The sequence below is a fragment of the Poecile atricapillus genome, chromosome 2 (genome assembly GCF_030490865.1).
Source record: "Poecile atricapillus isolate bPoeAtr1 chromosome 2, bPoeAtr1.hap1, whole genome shotgun sequence".
Lineage (NCBI taxonomy): Eukaryota > Metazoa > Chordata > Aves > Passeriformes > Paridae > Poecile > Poecile atricapillus.
Genome location: NC_081250.1, coordinates 120,128,393 through 120,145,977, shown reverse-complemented (window position 1 = coordinate 120,145,977; position 17,585 = coordinate 120,128,393). Strand labels below are relative to the sequence as shown.

The following is a 17,585-nucleotide window of genomic DNA, read 5'->3' as shown; positions in this document are numbered from 1 at the left end:
TATGTGCACTAATCAAGTCTAAGTAAGCTACATATACAGAACAACAAGTCAATTAGTAATCAGTAAGGCATTGATACATAGCAAAAAGCTGACAACAAAGACCTGCTCCCTTGAGTGGTTTTGATACCATTACCCCACAGGATTAAGGGGATTAATTGTTATAACAATTATCCTGATTTGTAGAGTTGTGTCTCTGACCTAAACAACAGAGAACTGGAATTGCAGAGATGTTAGAAGGGCCTAAGGCAGGACTTGCTACAGTTTGCCATTTCTGATTCCTTACTGTATCAACATAAACCAGTCAGAAGTTTGGTGCCCCACATGAGCGTACCACCAACACCTCAGTCTTTACTGTCCTTACAGTCTGTTGCAGGAAGGCAGAATTGCTGCAAATGTATGATTTTTAGTGTAATCAACAATTGTTCATTTCTCCGGCAAAGATAAACACTAACAAGACAAAGTGCACCTTGGAGATGAAGAACAGGTTTTGAGTTTAGGACATCAGGTTATGGATGGGGCCTCTGCAAGCTCAAATTAATTTCACACTCTAAGAGACAGGAGTATCATAATAAAAACCACTCAAATTCCCCATTCTGTACATACATTATGCCTGGAGGATGATTCCCAAGAGCCTTGCATCTTCTCAGAATTCCTCCAAGAAATTTTTCATATAGAAAAGTGTTAACAGTGACTTGGAAATGAGTTTAACCGTATTTTCACGGAGTTCAATTTCTGAAAGATGAGCTCGGTACCAGCAGGATTGCCATCAGCACTTTCCTATGGTCTCTTATCATTAATACCTTGCCTTTCTTCCTTACAGCAGCAACAGACAGGAAAGCCAGTGACAAACACAATCTTTCCTCTGTAGCAATCCAGAACATAAAGGACAAAAAGGTGACCCTTCGTCCATTTGAAAAGACATCACTAGTACAGCGATCTCAGACTGGCTACATTGACTTTCCCAGTCAAAGCAATAATGACACCTGTCCTTTCAGTTGCTCTTTTTTTCCCCTTTTTTTGAGTTACTGGGCTGGGCTTTCAAATACGACATGTCTGCTTCTGTTGTTCATCATCACAGGAATGCATGTTTTTCAGGAGGAAATTGTGGTTCTGTCATACCACACCAATGGCATCTACTCTACCAGTGTCAATGTCTAATCCTTTGGACATTTATATAGTGTTTCATATACGTACCTTTTCCTTATGTTTAGTGACAGGTAAAACTAAACATATGACCTGGAAATAATCGAACAATTACAGTTTTGACTTTCCAATTCTTATATTTTAACTGAGTATTATAATTATTTCTAAGAGTTTGCTGGCTTATCCCATAAATCCTGATAAATAGTGATCAATAACCTATCATTCTTTATTAGAAGTGTTGCTAAATAAAATTTACCAATATAAAATTTGAAACATTGAAGTGGATTTTTCAAACTGCCCTCTCTTTCATTTGCCAAAATGAAACTTATGTTTACAAAATGTAACTTAACTATTTAAGGCTACATTAACTATGAAGTAGATTAATGAAATATAGATGACATAGCCAAATTTCTTTACAACTGATAATGTCACTCTTTTGAGAGCAAAACATACCGTTCCCACTATTTCTAGATGTACTAGTTATTTGCTACATTAAAACTAAGTTACTATTATCCAGTACTTGCCTCATGCATTTGATTTGCGGTCAATTCCAAAATTCTGCCAATAGCACTTTAACACTAAATCAGACCTTGAAACAACTGTCAGTTATTAGTGAACTATTATTAAATATTCAGATTAACCTTGATCAACATGGGTCTTTTAAACTTCCATATATTGTTGGCATCAATTTTAGTATCACTACTGTCTTGAAGTTCTGCAACTTTATGATTCCTTTGCAAGACTGCAAACACGGTTTTTATAAATGCCATACAAAAGCTGATGAAATGCTAATGAATCAAAGAATTATCCCAGACATAAAATCAGTCATCCAAATGTAAATCCATATGCTGCATGTAATTTAGTAGTTACTCATTTCCACTGAAGATCAGTACTCCCACTTAGCAATACATATTTTTCAATAGGCCTTCAGCACTTACTGCACCTAAAAACAGAGATATCAGTACCCCACGAGTCTTTCCTGGCATCAAGTTCCCTATAGTCTCCTTATTCACACACCAGGCAACATGATTTTGTCATGATACTCAACAAGATTCCTCAAATATTATTCTCAAAGCCATTAATCACATTTTTAATTACAGCATTAGCTGTGAGGTTTCTCACAGCTTGTACCACTCTACAAAGAGAAAAATGTGCTGCTTTGAATCATCTCTGTTGCTCAGAACTAGACCTCTGCTCCCTTCTGGAAATACAAGAGAGATGCTTATTTCTTCTCTTTCCTATTGACAGACGAGATACAATATCCTCAATTTGCTCTGAAGCATGGAACAGGTCTTTATTCAATGCCTTTATTGGACTGCTGAATAAGGAAAAAGAAACTCAGGCCTACACAATCAAACTGCAGTGACAGTTGCTGACTCTGTTATTTTCCCAGGAACTGCACTGGAGAGATGCAGAGTCTGAGTTGTGTTGGTTCCCATCCAAGATCTGGCTGAGGGATCATTACTACATGCTGCTACCTCTTTGAAACAGTAATACTCACAGCCACCCCCACAATCTAATTAAATGAAGTACTCATGGATAACAAATATTCCCAAGATGTGAGGAAAGTTAATGAATGCAGTCTGTAAGAACACAGCTAGTGACACACTAGTTGCGGTGTGACCGGGACGTAAATTCCAATGTAGAAGGCTCATGGAAGAATATGAGGAAATACCTTAGACCTTTTCAAAGGGAAAGCAGAGTTTCTGCCTTCTAAAAAAAGGAAGAAAAAGGTGTCTGCTGCAATCAAAGTACTAGTTATAACCTAGGTGATCTGCTGCAAGGCTAAGGGAGAAACATTGGTGTTTAAGCCAATTAACAGAGGCAGTGCCAAAGATTTACACTTAAAAAGAAAGACATGAATCCCTTTAAAGCAAGGCTGTGAGTGTTTAACCTTCTGTGATAAACATATCTTTAAATCATGTCAAATGGGCTCCTTGTATTATAATCTCTTCCATGTATCTGAAGCACAAACTGTTTCAGTCAAGCACAATAAATCTTCAGAAATTATTTACTGCAGAGAACAAAACTGTATCTTTGAGCAAGATTTGTTATTAACACCAAAAAGCTAAGATGTGAAATGAAAATGAATTTAGGAAGTCCTGTTAAAAATAACATAGATACTATTGCCCTTGTCTATCTCTCCCTTAAATTAGAAAATCAGATCTATCACTAAAGTGTCAAGAGGATTAATAAATAGCTACTACCAGCCCTGGAAAGATGGGTATGGAGGGTATGAAGTATATGAATGAAGCTATACATCACAACATTATTACACAATGGACCCCAACAATGTCCAGATACACTTAACTTTTCACATAGGAATAAATCCAAAGGAATCCAAACGGTATTAAGTTAATCATATATAAAAGCATGAGAAGAAAAAAGTCACATATTAATAACTTGTATTTATTCTGCATGTGCCCACACTATGGCATGGGAATTCAAAAACTATGCACTCTGCCCTCAGAAATGAAATTTTTGTAAGACAGTTCTGTTTCACAAAATATAATTATTCTAGGGCAGATCAAAAACCCACCTTCCTCCAGGACTGCTGCTATCCTCACTGTCCCACTGCTCATTTTTATTTCTTGGTATTGGTGGCTGCAGCATCTCAGCAGCCAGAGGGTCTGCATCATTCTCTTCACGGCCAATCCATTCTCCAATCACACGAGGTCTGAGAAGGGGGGTGTTAAAACCTGCTGTGTCCTGAAAAGCAGTAAAAATAAAATAAAAGAAACAATGTACTATTCTCAATCATAGATGTAAACAGAGAAAGAAAAAAAAATAATTTAAAAAGTACAAAACCAATACATTGCAGTATCATTTCAGAGGACTGCAAAATTGCCAGAAACAGTAACAGACTAATGAAAAGTTCCCCATTAACAAAATTCCAATAAATAATTCTGTACCCTGATGCTCTGATGCCTCAAATCACTCATTTATTTTTTTAATTGCAACTGAAAAAAATCACTTTTTTTTAATAAATGCCCAACTCGTAAAACCTTCAGTGTGTCTGTTCTGCTAAGCAACATGAGGCCATTTGTATAAAAAAAACCAACCAAAAGACTGTTGTAGATTAATAGCATTACTCTTATTTGAATTATGAATTAATGCAAAACTAATAAATACATCTGCATTTTGCATTTTAAAAATAACCCTGCTGGGCCTTACATAATGTATCTTTCTATTCTGAAAATGGTATTAACATTTGAATAAAATGCATTTCTGAAACTATTTTTAACCACTTACTGGGGGACAATAAACTGGACAGGATTACAAGAAGCAAACAAAATGTAACTGACACATTCAAAACAATAGCAATAACTTGCACCATCATATTAGGGATTTAGATTAAAGAAACAAGTTGTCCTTAAATTGTATGAAAAAGCATGTTGATGTAGTCAATATCTCTGTTTTCAATTTTACTAGAATGGTTGTAGATAAAGGGTCATGTATAACAGCACAGTCAAACTAAAAAACACACCTGTATATCAGAAAAAAAAATAAATATGAATTTATGGGATAGGAATAATTATTTTTCTTTAATTAAATTGTCTATAGGCTACTAAAGACATCAAACACAGTGTACCTAATTAGAAGAGATATATTCCTATCATTTAATGAGTGAAAATTATAGGAAAGCAAATCCTTGGCTGTTACCTAACTTAGTGCCTCAATAAATATTCCTGACATAAAAGAATGCTTTCCAAACAAAAAGCACCTGCAAAAAGTACAGCACACTGACTACATAGCCTAGAAACCATATTTTCTCTCCTTCCTAAAACAAATCACTTTTGAAATCTCCTCCTAATTGAAACAGTAAAAGCAGTTTGAAGTAGAGCCTCTACTGAAATGAAAGTAACAAAACAAAACAAAACAAACAAACAAAAAATACCTGCAAAGTGCTTTCAATATAAATATATTTAACCTCCTCTGGCTAAATGCTGCAATTTTGCTGAGGACAAGAACCTCTATTTTGAGAGTCAAATGTAACCCAGGCTCTGGATCTGACTCATTCACCCTTGCTCTTTTGTTTTGCTTTCTGCAATGTGCCTGTGAGTGCTTTACTACACTCCACTCCCCATACATCTGCTCAGATTTGTTCATCACTTGACTAATTCACTTTTACGCAATGCTTATTTTCTGCAAGGACCACTGAAAATTGAATCCATGGCTTCAGATGTTTTAGGATACTTAACGACTGGTGTTGGGGTTTTTTTATGTACCCATAAATGATTTGTGTGTCTATTTGGAGCCGTGGCATAGTCAGGTAATGTAGACTAGAGGACAGTCACCTCTGCAGGCTTGACAAGTGTAACTTGTCACAGGAGTGACAATTCTTGTGAGCTTAGAAAAAAAGATTATCTCACTTCCCATAATGCCTTCATTACACAAGGTGCTTACATTAGTTTAAATATTAACGATCCAGCCCCTTTTGAGGTTTATTCCTGTTTTAGCTATTTTATCGCTTCTCTTTCTCCCTAGAATAATTTCTAATAATAAAAATGGTTCCTAGAACTAGTTAGTTAGAATAACTTGCACTGTCAATCTTTCTAAAAGCTTTCAGTCCCTTAAATAAAAGTGCAAAGCACCTAAAAATTTGCCTGTAAGTTTTTCCTCACACCACACGCTGCAAAATCAACACATCGATAAGTAAAACATGAATTCTGTGACTGTCCTTGCTATGCTAATTTCTTTCATAGGCATTTTAGGGATAAAGTAGCAATTTCATATTCAACAGAAGTGTAATTTACGTTACATAGTCGTGCTTTGCCTCACTGTATCATCTTGCTTTCCTTTTTGAATTGTGTTAGATTAGTTAGATTATGGTTTCAGTGACCTAATTTACTGTCCTCTTTTCAACTATATAAGCAGCCTCAGTGAAAACACTAAATGGAGAATCAGAGATAGCTCTGTTCAGAATACCAGGATGTTTATTTGGCAGTCTATTTCAAAGACTGCAAAATATTGAAATGAAGTATCCTGTTCTCAAACAAGATTTTATAGTTTTGGCTGTTTTTTTTTCAAATAAACTTTAGAATTTTAATTGATTTCAAATTTATATTCACCCATAAATAACAGAAGAGATTGACAGTAACATTAGTGTGCAAAGAAATATTTTCAGTACAGGTAGGTATTTAATCAGCACTGAAACAAAGAAGACTATTTCATACTGCAGCCCAGGTACATCAGTGACTACCAATTTGACATACTCAAACTTCCTTTATGTGGAGAAAAGGAAAAGAAGGGAAAGACTGACAGACAGCTGATTCTCCTCTTCACATTGGGCTGAGATGTGTTTGCTGGATGCAGCCTCTACCCGAGAGCACAGCATTTGTGTATCCATTTATTTATGCTTCACTTAAAAAGCTCAGTATTACTATTTTCGGATATGGAATTTGAGGGAATCTCCGTTGTGAGAATTACTTTGGGATGAGAAGAAATTTGTTTATTTTTATGACTTGAGAAGAGTTGTTTCCTCTATTTTAATTGTAACCTCTTCTCATTTTAGAGTGCTACTTTCAAGAAGAAAGTATGCCCTATACAGCATAGAAATTTTTTACTATTAACATTGAGGGTCAAAATCTATTATTAATTTTGAGATCTTCACTTGGGTCTAACTCTGGATCTCTAATACTTGTCTCCCATTATTAGTGTTTGAAGTGACTGAAAGATATTATTAGGAATTCCAGAAAAATGTCACAATGTTAGGACAAGTATCACTCTTCATTGTTTTTCTCTAGAGTTTTTTTTTCAGCCTAGAACTCTGTGAATATTAAAAAAAAAGGCAAACATCCTAGCTCTTCCTTGTTTACATTAAACCCTTCACATTATGCATGGAAGTGTGCAGTTTCCTAAAGTCCTTCAATAGTTTCTATTCAGTGGCAATGAAGGAGAATCAGTTCAGAAATTTGTATATCAACTCTGCATTTTAGTTTTAAAATATGTGACTGACAAGGCATCCTTTAATTTCTTTCCTTACACAGTGTACTTGCAGTGTCAGTTTCTGACTTTACACAGCTTCCATGGCCTAGAGACAGAGGCTGAATCATCAACAGAGACAGAACACCAAGTTCTGCAAACTTGAAGTAAATGAAAAAGAAGATAATCTCTATAATAAATCTATTTTAATTGCAGTATTTTTAGGATTCTTTTGGCTTTTTTTGCAAGGTTACTAGTGAATCAGAAATTTTAAAAGATTATGTCAAACTGAAAGATTCTATATTGACTGAAAGACTGACTTTGTGTGTTGCCTGTATTTTCTCTATCCCTGTCTTGGACAAAAGCTCTAAGTACTGACTAAAAGATAATACTAGCAGATGTTTGACAAGAATCCATTTAAATTAAACACTCTTTCACAAAAGTGATTCAGAGCAAACTGGTTTTCCAAATTCAAATGCTTGAGTAACTAAGCAACTAACTAATTAACTAGATTACTTGAAGAAGTTACATCAACCAACAACGCTGATTAAAGTACTCCCCGACAAAGGCAACTAGAGGTTAGTGAAACTGGAGAGAAATATTTTTTTTAAAAAAGACAATCAGAAACAAAAATAAACAAAAATAAAGAAACATACACATGCAGTCTCTGTTTTCTCTAGGTTCATAATCTAAACCACAGATAAAACAGTATAGTTATGAACTCTGTCATTGTCTTAGTTCCCCAAAATATTCCTGTTCATTGGGAAAATAAAGCAAGGAAACTCATACATTGTTTTATATGTCTCTCATAATATCTATGCAATGCTGATGCTTTAATGGATTCCAATGCCAAGTTTGGCCATGCTGTTCTAGACCCATGCACATGATAAGTTTAATTGTTAATTCAAACCCCAGATGAACATTATTTCAAAAATTATTCTGTGCTGCCACAGTTTAGATAAGGAAGTTCTAGTATCAGCATGTATAAGAAATTAAAACTTGACTACATTTATACCTGAAAAATAAACATCACGTGTGAACACATCCAAGTGAAATAGAAGCAAATTCTCTTTTTAATGTTAAAGCAACTATTATCAGGTTTTCTTTAGCTGCTTTTGGCCCAAGACAAATAATAAATGTAGAAACAAGTCACAGGAACATTTCAGGAACTATATTGGGAAAGGGATCACTCCTAGCAAGCAAGATTCCACAGAATGGTCCTGGCCATGTTTATATTCTTAACACAGATGAGCTTTTATTTTAATTAAAAATAATTAAAGGGTCAAACAAGAAATAGAAATTAAGTTAAGTAAAGACAATGGAGATAAAAAAATCATTCTTCTCTAAATCTATGAGGAAAGCCTGTTGAGCAGTATTACACAAATTACGCATGCTGAAGAGTTTAATTGTTTGGGATTTTATTTCTTGTACAAATAGCTTTTGACTTCAAGAACATTCAATCTATGAATGTATAATAATAATAATCTATTAATGTATATAACCTAATTCCAAGTTTTATTTCAAAAAATCTACCACCCTCCAGTTTTAAATTATAAAAAATAAAGTATATAGTAACAAAAAAACCCCGATTCTTCACTCAAGCTGGATCCTGTAGAAATTCCCCAACTCAGTTCTCTATCTCAGTTTTTCACAACGAATAACTAAATTTAAAAAACATGAATGTTTTTGGACAAGACATCATAGCTTAAAAAACCAAGCAAACCAACCAGAATTTATTTGCAAAAATGCATATGTAAAAAGTATGTGATACCAGGGTCTAGCCTAAATTGTCTTTTTCCTCCCTCCAAGAGTACCAATGACAGAAATAGAACAAACTGAGTTCTTCATAAGTATTCTTAAAGGTGAGGGTTCTAATGGAAGGATTTTCTAATTGTGTTTACCATCACTTCTGAGCCCAGTTATGGAAACAGTGGGAAGACTTAAGCCAGAGTTTGGAAACGGCAGCCACAGATGCACTTGACTGCACAGTAACATTTATCAGCCTTACCTAACTGGCCTTCCAGTTCAATGCAGTGAAGGTATTTTATATGTACCTATGCCAGAAGTATTTGTTTTCACTTTACCAGCAGAAATGAAAGTCATTTAAAAAAAAAAAAAAAGTGCTCTATATCAGGTATTATTCCTGTATCTTATATACCTTTTGAACTCATTTTTCTGACAGCAATGGTTTCTGACACCAAGAAAACAACACAAGTTTCTTGGCACTAGAAGCACACTGCTGATCACTGCTGAAAAGCAAGAGAAAAATTGGTTCTGTTTTCATAAGTACTTAAGTAAACCTAGCTTGATTACTCTTTCAATGTAGAATTTATTACATCTAGAACTAAAATTCATGTTAACTGCGTAAAGTATCAAAAATGGCCAGAACAGACCATTTTTGCATTCAGCAAGGAGGTAAAGACTGATATTTAAGCCTTGTGCATTCCTGTGTAAATCTAGGCAGTAAAAATAATTTCTAAATAGTCTCACAAATCATATCTGGGAATGCAGAACTCAATTTCATGAATAAAAGTTATTCACGGCTAAATGTTTCCCAAAGTACACAAAGTAATCCAAAAGATTGTATTAAGCAAAGATGGTGTCAAGATCAAAAGTATTTCCATGGTCTCATTAAGAGTCTCTTAAATTCAGTGACTTTTTTTTTCCATACTTGACAGCCCATCCTTGCTCAAGATTTTAATGTATCTACATATACTGTACTTACCCATATAGCTTTCCATACCCAAACTTCCTCTGAACCCAACAGAACAGATGCATGTATGCCGGGACAGTGGCATGTGCCTTATCATAATCATCTGTCTCTTTGTACTGCTCACTACACACCTTTTATCAATCTTACCTTATCGAGTTCATCAGAAATAGCAATGCCTGAAAACAAAACAGATTAAAAAAAATAAATTAGAAAAATGCTTTCTATGCATATCTTTTACTGTGGTAAGTAAAGTTAAATCTGAAAACTATACATACTGTTCTCTGCATGCTGCTGTACCATACAATGTATCATATTTTGTTCCATTAGTGAAATTGCCTGGAAAGAATAGACTCTTCATTTTCCTCAGCTGCAATATTATCAAAATGACTTTTCAAAAAACTATGGAAATGAACATGGCAGATGTGCCAGTAAAGTGACAACAAATTTAAGCATACTTCTATCTGCTTTCTAAAATTAAATCAGCAATATCAGATTTACCAATAGAAACATTGTTATGCAAATCTCACCCTGACCAGCATGCATAACACATTATGCTGCAATTACAGGGCAATATGGACATTTCTCTTCTCTCTTTCTTCACAATACAAAGTGGAAATGTTCCTTTAGAACCAGGTGGAACTTAAGAGAATAAAGTAAAATTTCTCAATAGAAAGCAAAACATTTCCTAAATCCTCTGAACAAGAACTTGTGTATTTGCTCATCTTTTCTGCAAATGCCTCCCCCAAGGCTTCCCTATGCTTTTTTCCATCATGTCACGTTTCAATTATTTCTATTCTGTAGCATATTAAATATGGAGAGTTGGTCTCAGAATTTTTAATTTTTCACAAACATCAGTATATCACATGGAGTGCTCAAGTCATCATATACATAATGCTACCATGTTGAAAATTCTGCTGGATTGGAAACAAGCCTCTCCTAGATTCTTATGAGATTTGATAGGAAACATTTCCAGATTAGAACTTCAAAAAACCAAAGAAAGGTTCTCCTGGAGGTAAAAATAAGTGAAGTACCCATACATAGGAAGAACACACACTTGAAAATTGTTTTCTATCTCATATCATGTTATCAGGACACCTCCTCTGACATAATGCAAGAGACGATATTGCAAAATATGTATTATCAGCTGAGTAGTGTGTTACTCTTTCTAAAATCATACTAAAGAGTCCAGCAGTATAAACTAATATATAAACATATACATATATAACTCTATACTATTTGGTATATCATAACTACATTAATTCTCTGGGGTTTTTTACTGTGCCTTTCATCAGTAACTCTATTTGGCTAATTCTCAGTTTAGATTAATTCCTTACAGCAATTTCTGTTTTTAAAGGAACAAAGTGCGGAACAATGTGCTAAGAGAACTGCAATTGTAATTCAAAGACCTCGTCAACACATCAGAAATATGGCAGGAGTTAAATATATATTTATAGTAATTCAATAGTACTTAAGTGGATTAAATTGAAAAAGTTCTGTTTTGACTAATCCTTCCATCCCTCACTGCAATTAACCCATTTTTAATAACTTCAGACTATTCTTTAGCCCAGACACAACATTAACACCCATAGAGTATAATAACCAGGTTGCATCAACCAGACTTGAGGGTGTTATGAATTTCTTCAATCCCAAATTAGTATGTTCTAGAGAGAAGATAACTGCACTCTTGTAGGTAGTAAGAAACTAATTCAAGCTTCTTTTCACCTAATCTTTGAAAGCCTGGCTTCCATCAACCAGCTCTCCATCATATAGATGCATTTTTCATAACCAAGGTCAATCCATTCTACAACCACATATACTGTCTAAATAGTCAAACTACTTTTTCTCAGCAATTTCCCACAATGTTAATATAGTTTATTTGGTTTTGATACAGGCTTAATTCCTCATATTGAAGATTGGTACCCTTTTCCTCTGCTTTCACATATCCCTGTGAATGGGTATTTGTAAGTTGGGAATGGATGGAAGGGCAATTTTATCTTGTATTGACTTGCCTCTTAAAAATACATTTTTTAAAGTATGGTAAAAGAAAATATAAAAGGCAATCCTGTAATTTCAAAAATCTGTTCCAAAAAATAGCAAATGCTTTTTACTACCCAATTGCCTATCAAAGATCAGCCTATCAAAAGTACAAAGTAGCAAATGGATAAAACAGTACACACTACTATATTTAACCTCTCTGATGAAATTACATATAAGACATAAAATTTTAAAACATCCATAATCAAAATGAGCATGTTTTTAGTAAAATGTTTTGTGTAAGTCCTATTGCTCCCTAGAACTTACTCTCAATTTAGAGAAGAGACTGAACTGAGTAATTGAATTGACCAGAATGCCTCAAATTTCTTCTTTACTAAATTGGAAACAGTAGCAAAACATTAAAATGAACTGTATTTTTTAGACAAGCATGTAGAGAATTAGCAGCTTCTGAGGACATGTTGCCAAAATAAAATTTTATGAATTCAGAAGTCTGTGTTCTTTGCAATCACAGAATTAAACCTGGAAACTCTTTTTAGCTCGCCTTCTCTAATGTGGGATCAAGAGAAAAGAAAAAGGATTCTGGGGAAGAAACATTTTAAGGAGCTTGATACGAAAATTTTAGCATGGTGATTCTTCTGGAGGTGGTATTTACCATGTAAACACAGACCTTTTTGTTATGTCTTGAGCCTCATTAATATTAACAGCACTCTTTTTGTCTCATAACACAACTCCATTAGCAGAAACTAGGATAAATAACCCCAAAAAATGTTGGATGTAAAAACACTTATTTCATTCTAAGACACTACTACACCGCAGTTAGTGTGTGCCCAACTCTTAACAATTTTCTTTGCAATTGTTAAACTCACAGAATGTCTTGGCTGTCTTTGAGAGGAGAGGATTTGCATCCTGTGTGCAGTAGACAGAAAATCCCAACAGCAACATCATTTTTGGGCACAGATTTCAGATGGAATAATATGCATTCCAGCCTTCACAAAATAACTCCTCAAAAAATTAAATCCCTTGCATATTTACCATAATATTTAAAAAAAAGAAAAAAAATAACCAAAGAAACCTTAATCCCATGTCCTGAGAACGCAACTAGAGATAGTCACCATTATTGTACAGAAGTATTAAGGATATCTGTTAATTTCTTAACCGTTAGCAGACTAATGACTTTTCAGTAGTCAAATACCTATTTGTATTGTCAATTACTTTATTTTTCAAGTAATACACTGACAACTTAAAATAGCTGAATTTCTATAAAGAAATGATAACAAGGGTTGCTATCTCCGGTTCATGTAATTGCTACTATTCAGACATCAGCATTTTTCAGAAAGAAAACCCTTTTGTCACTTCTTTGTACTGGTGACAAAAAGTAATTTATTATATTCTCTGCATTTTCTATAATTGTTTTCATTTACCTTTTATGTACTCTAAATAGGAAAACAGCATTATAAAATCACAGAGTACTAGAGGCAAAGGGAAAGCCCATTCCATGAAACTACTAAATGAAAATATTGCAGTTTTAAGCAAACCATTCATAGATATAGCCAAAATGTCCATACACTAAAAATTTTTAATTTGACAATTTAGTCACTTCTTCAAACCGTAACCTTTTCCATCAAAACTTAATCCTAATCACAAAAAACTCTTAACACCAGAAAAACTGCCACATTTCGCTTATTCAACCTTAAATCTATGGCTTTGTTAGAATAAAAGTTACAATGAACAACTATTTCTGACTTCCCTGAGCTCACAGCATTCAAAGCCTGACTCTGCATGATGAATGTAGAGAATGGAAGTTTTAAAGTTGCAGCATCACTGCCCTGCTGCAAGATACCAAGCAGCAGATAATAAAGTGACTGTTAAAACTGCTCTCCTGCCTTTGTTGGGAGAGGTCTTCCAATGTCAAAGGCAAATTCTCCAGAAATAAAGGAGTATGCTTTACCTTTTCTCTTATAGCAGCTGCTTCTCACAGACAATGTTTGCCATAGTTTCATATCATAATGTGATTGACAGCTATGCAATAGATCAACCTTACTAACCATTCCAGCTAAAGGGGTGAGAAGTTTGCTTCCTACCATCAGCTACGGCTCATGGACAAAGTTTAATGTGGTAATTATTTAGGTAGCTAGCTGCCAATTTCATGTCTTTAAAAAAATTCTCCCTTTTACAAGTAGTTACTGGTGCTGAAATTTGATCAGGCATCACAAGTATCCATCCCACTCAGTTGTCTGGTGAATTACTCAGACAAATTCAGGGCACTTGCTTCTACTTCAGCGTGTAACAACCCTCTATGCTGTAAGGGAGCTGAACAATGAAATAATTGGTATGAACATGTTTCCACAGTCCTTCAGAAATGCTCCACAGCCACAACTACTGCCATCTCTGATCAGCAACAAATCTGGAGAGGGGCTGTTAATGCTAGCACAGCCTCTCTCAACTGGAGCACTCATTCTGTCACTAGCTTAGGTTTTGAAGAGGACTGGAAGAACAATGTACTGTCTGATTGCAAGAAAGGTTTGGCATGCTATGATTCAATGAAATATATCTAACAAACAATGTAATAATAATGTAATTTATTAATACTTATTATGCTTCAATTACTATTAACATGTCTACTTTAGGTAGATTGCCTAAAAAGTTTATCTCACGCTGTATTAGCCATTTACCTTAGAGATTTTTATATTTAAAATACTAAATCAGCTGTTTGTCATGCCTCTTAAAACTAGCATGGATTATTAAAACCATTGCCTTACACGGCTATCCTAGATTTCTGTTCCCAGTCTTCTATTCCTATGACAACCTACAGCAGCACAATGGTAAGTATGGAGATTAAAGATGTAGATCAGTACAGTGTTGTGGCATCTTCTTTGATGTAAACACCACCTTTCAAAACATTTGTATCATATTTTAATAAAATAAATCCTTCTGAGTCTAGAACAAGTATCTTCCACAGTACAGGTTTTCTGCTTAGGATATTCTGCTTCATTTCTAGCTTACCAGGAAATGAAATACCTTTTAAATAAAACTGAACATTGTTAATAACAATTCCATGTCTTTATAATGACTACCTTTTGCATATGCCCTTCTTAGCAGTAGATTTTTATTTATCCAATAACTAATGTCTCCACTCAGTGATATTATTTCTCTCTGAAAAGTGATTTTTAGACTTTGGTGTTCTCTATTCAACAGCATAAAATTAATTTTCAAAACAAAAGGCACCACACAAGTTCAGGTCTTTTTGAAAAAGAGCAATTGATGTCATCTACATGGACTTGTGCAGGGCATTTGACACTGTCCTGTACAACATCCTTGTCTCTAATCTAGAGGGACATGGATTTAGTGGGTGGATCTTTCAGCACATTTGTTGCTGTGTGGTGCAGTTGACATGCTGGAGGGAAGAGATGTGATCCAGTGGGACCCTGACAGGCCTGAGAGGGGGGGCAGCTGTGCCAACTGCATAGAAGTTCAACCAGGCCAAAAACAAGGTCCTTTACCTGGGTGAGAGCACTCCCCAGCACAAGTACAGGCTGGGCAGAGAAAGGATTGAGAGCAGCCCTGGGAATAAGAACTTCTGAGTGTTGGTAAACAAGAAGCTTGACATTACTCTGCAATGTGCACCTGCAGCTCAGAAAACCAGCCACACCCTGGGCTGCACCAAAAGCTGTGTCGCCAGCAAGTGTTGGGAGGGCATTCTCTGGCTCTACTCCACAATTGTGAGACCCCATCTGAAGTGTGTCCAGCTCTGGAGCCTCCCAAAAAAGAAAGGTATGGACCTGCTGGAGCAAGTCCAGAGGAGGGTCATGAAAACACTCAGAGGGCTGGAGCACCTCCCCTATGAAAACAGCCTGAGAGAGTTGGGGTTTTTCAGCCTGAGAGAGTTAGGGTTTTTCAGCCTGGAAAAGAGAAGGCTCTAGGGAGACCTTATAGCACCTTGCAGTACCTAAAAAGGGGCTACAAAAAGCTGTACAGGGACTTTCCACAAGGGAATGTAGTGATAGGACAAGGCATAACAGCTTCAGACTAAAATGAAGACTATTAGGAAGAAATTATTTACTGTGAGGATGGTGAAACAGTGGAACAGGTTTCCCAGAGTTATTGTGAATATCCCATCCCTGGAAGTGTTTCCAGGTTATGCGGGGCCTGGAGCAACTTGATCTAGTGAAAGGTGTCCCAGCTCATGGAAAGGGGAAGAACAAAATAATCTTTAAGGTCCCTTCTAACTCAAATCATTCCATGATTCTATGAAATGGCATGATCAGATTTACAGTAGCTTAAAATCTGGCAATATTTTCATATGCTATACTCACGTAAAATTACAGATCTGCTGCTCTGGTAAGAATGAAAGTTTTCGGACTTCAGAGATATCTACCATTTTTGCTTTTATATGTGGTCCTTAAATAATTACAGGAAGAAATAACACAAAATAAAATTTTGTTGAGGGACTTTTTAAGACTTGCATTTATCTAAAGGCATAATGTACACCTGAGAAAACTTATGTGCATCCAACTGTAAGAAAATAAAATGCTACTACTTTAATGTATGCCAGACTACCATTATTTAACTCAATATTCAAGGAAATATTTATGCATTTTCCTAAGCATCCAGAAGATGGCCACAGAGCTCCCAATAGCCAGTTTTCCTACCTGCCAAACAAAGCTTTCTGGATTTGACACATGGCTTTTGACATTTAAAGTTTAGACATACTAAGACAACCTCAATGCAACTCTGACTAACTTGTCAAAATTCATTCTCAGGATCAGTCTAAGCCAGGGAACTTCTCGATGGCTGGACTGTCAACCTCATAGTGCATATCACAGGTTCTGTAACAAACTCCAGGACAGAATCAGCATTCTTATTCTACCATTATTAATCCTGCAGCTTTGAGCACAAACACAGAAATATTGTATCATGTATCAAGTGTCCAGCAGTCCACTGCCCCAATGCACTCTCCAAATCCAAATTCTCAAGGGAAGTTTATGTTCCTCTTACTGGTGGGACAGGCCATCTAGGTATGCTTGCATTTCCCATGGCAAAACCTTGTGCCATATTGCAACAGGCAGCACTGTATGTTCTAGTCCCTGTACCTGTATGAACCATGTATTGAAAACAATGAAAACTGAAACTATTTCACACCATTCTTGGATTATATACGACATTAAATGGTTGCACTGGTTGCGCCAAACAAAGTATTCCCCTCCTAGAAAAATTATACAAAAACCTAAAAATCTCACTCATTTCTGTGCAGGAACTCTAAAATATTTTTGTATTATGACAGTATTGACTGTCAAAATAGACATTCTTATATCATTCTTTTACCTACAGAGAGTCATTTCATCACTTTCAAAACTTATTTCCCCCACTAGTAACTCAGAGGTTTTCTGTGAAGGCATGTTGAAATGAAACCTCAGAGTACCAATGAGGAGCGTATGTCAACATATTATTAAGAAACTTTAAACTTTTTGTAGTGGTATCTATCTTGAACAAGGATAATATTCCTCCCAACACTTGGTCATATTAAAACAAGAGAAACTGTCACATCTTCAAGGCACCAACATAGGAGCACAATATACATCTTACAGTTACAATCTAGAAAACATGGATTTAACCCCTCCTCCTCATACTGGCTTTAAAAAAATAAAATTATTTATTAATTAATCCTTAACAAAATAATTTCTGCTTCAGACTTGCAGAATACCTATATCCAAATTTCTGAGCCACTCCAATGGAGAATACAGGTTTCAGGATTAGGTTTAATGACTAATGAATTATGCAAACATAGAAATAAAATGCAAAGTACCCAACA

General features: G+C 35.3%; 1 protein-coding gene across 1 annotated transcript in view; it reads right to left on the bottom strand.

The window, feature by feature from the left end:
- Positions 1 to 17,585, bottom strand: part of C2H8orf34 (chromosome 2 C8orf34 homolog) — a 147,693-nt gene that overhangs the window by 90,395 nt on the left and 39,713 nt on the right. The window contains exons 5-6 of the mRNA XM_058832672.1: positions 9,929 to 9,957; positions 3,683 to 3,852 (exon numbers count right to left, since the gene is read on the bottom strand). Of these exons, the coding sequence (XP_058688655.1) occupies positions 3,683 to 3,852; positions 9,929 to 9,957 (199 nt within the window). The remainder of the gene's footprint in view (positions 1 to 3,682; positions 3,853 to 9,928; positions 9,958 to 17,585) is intronic.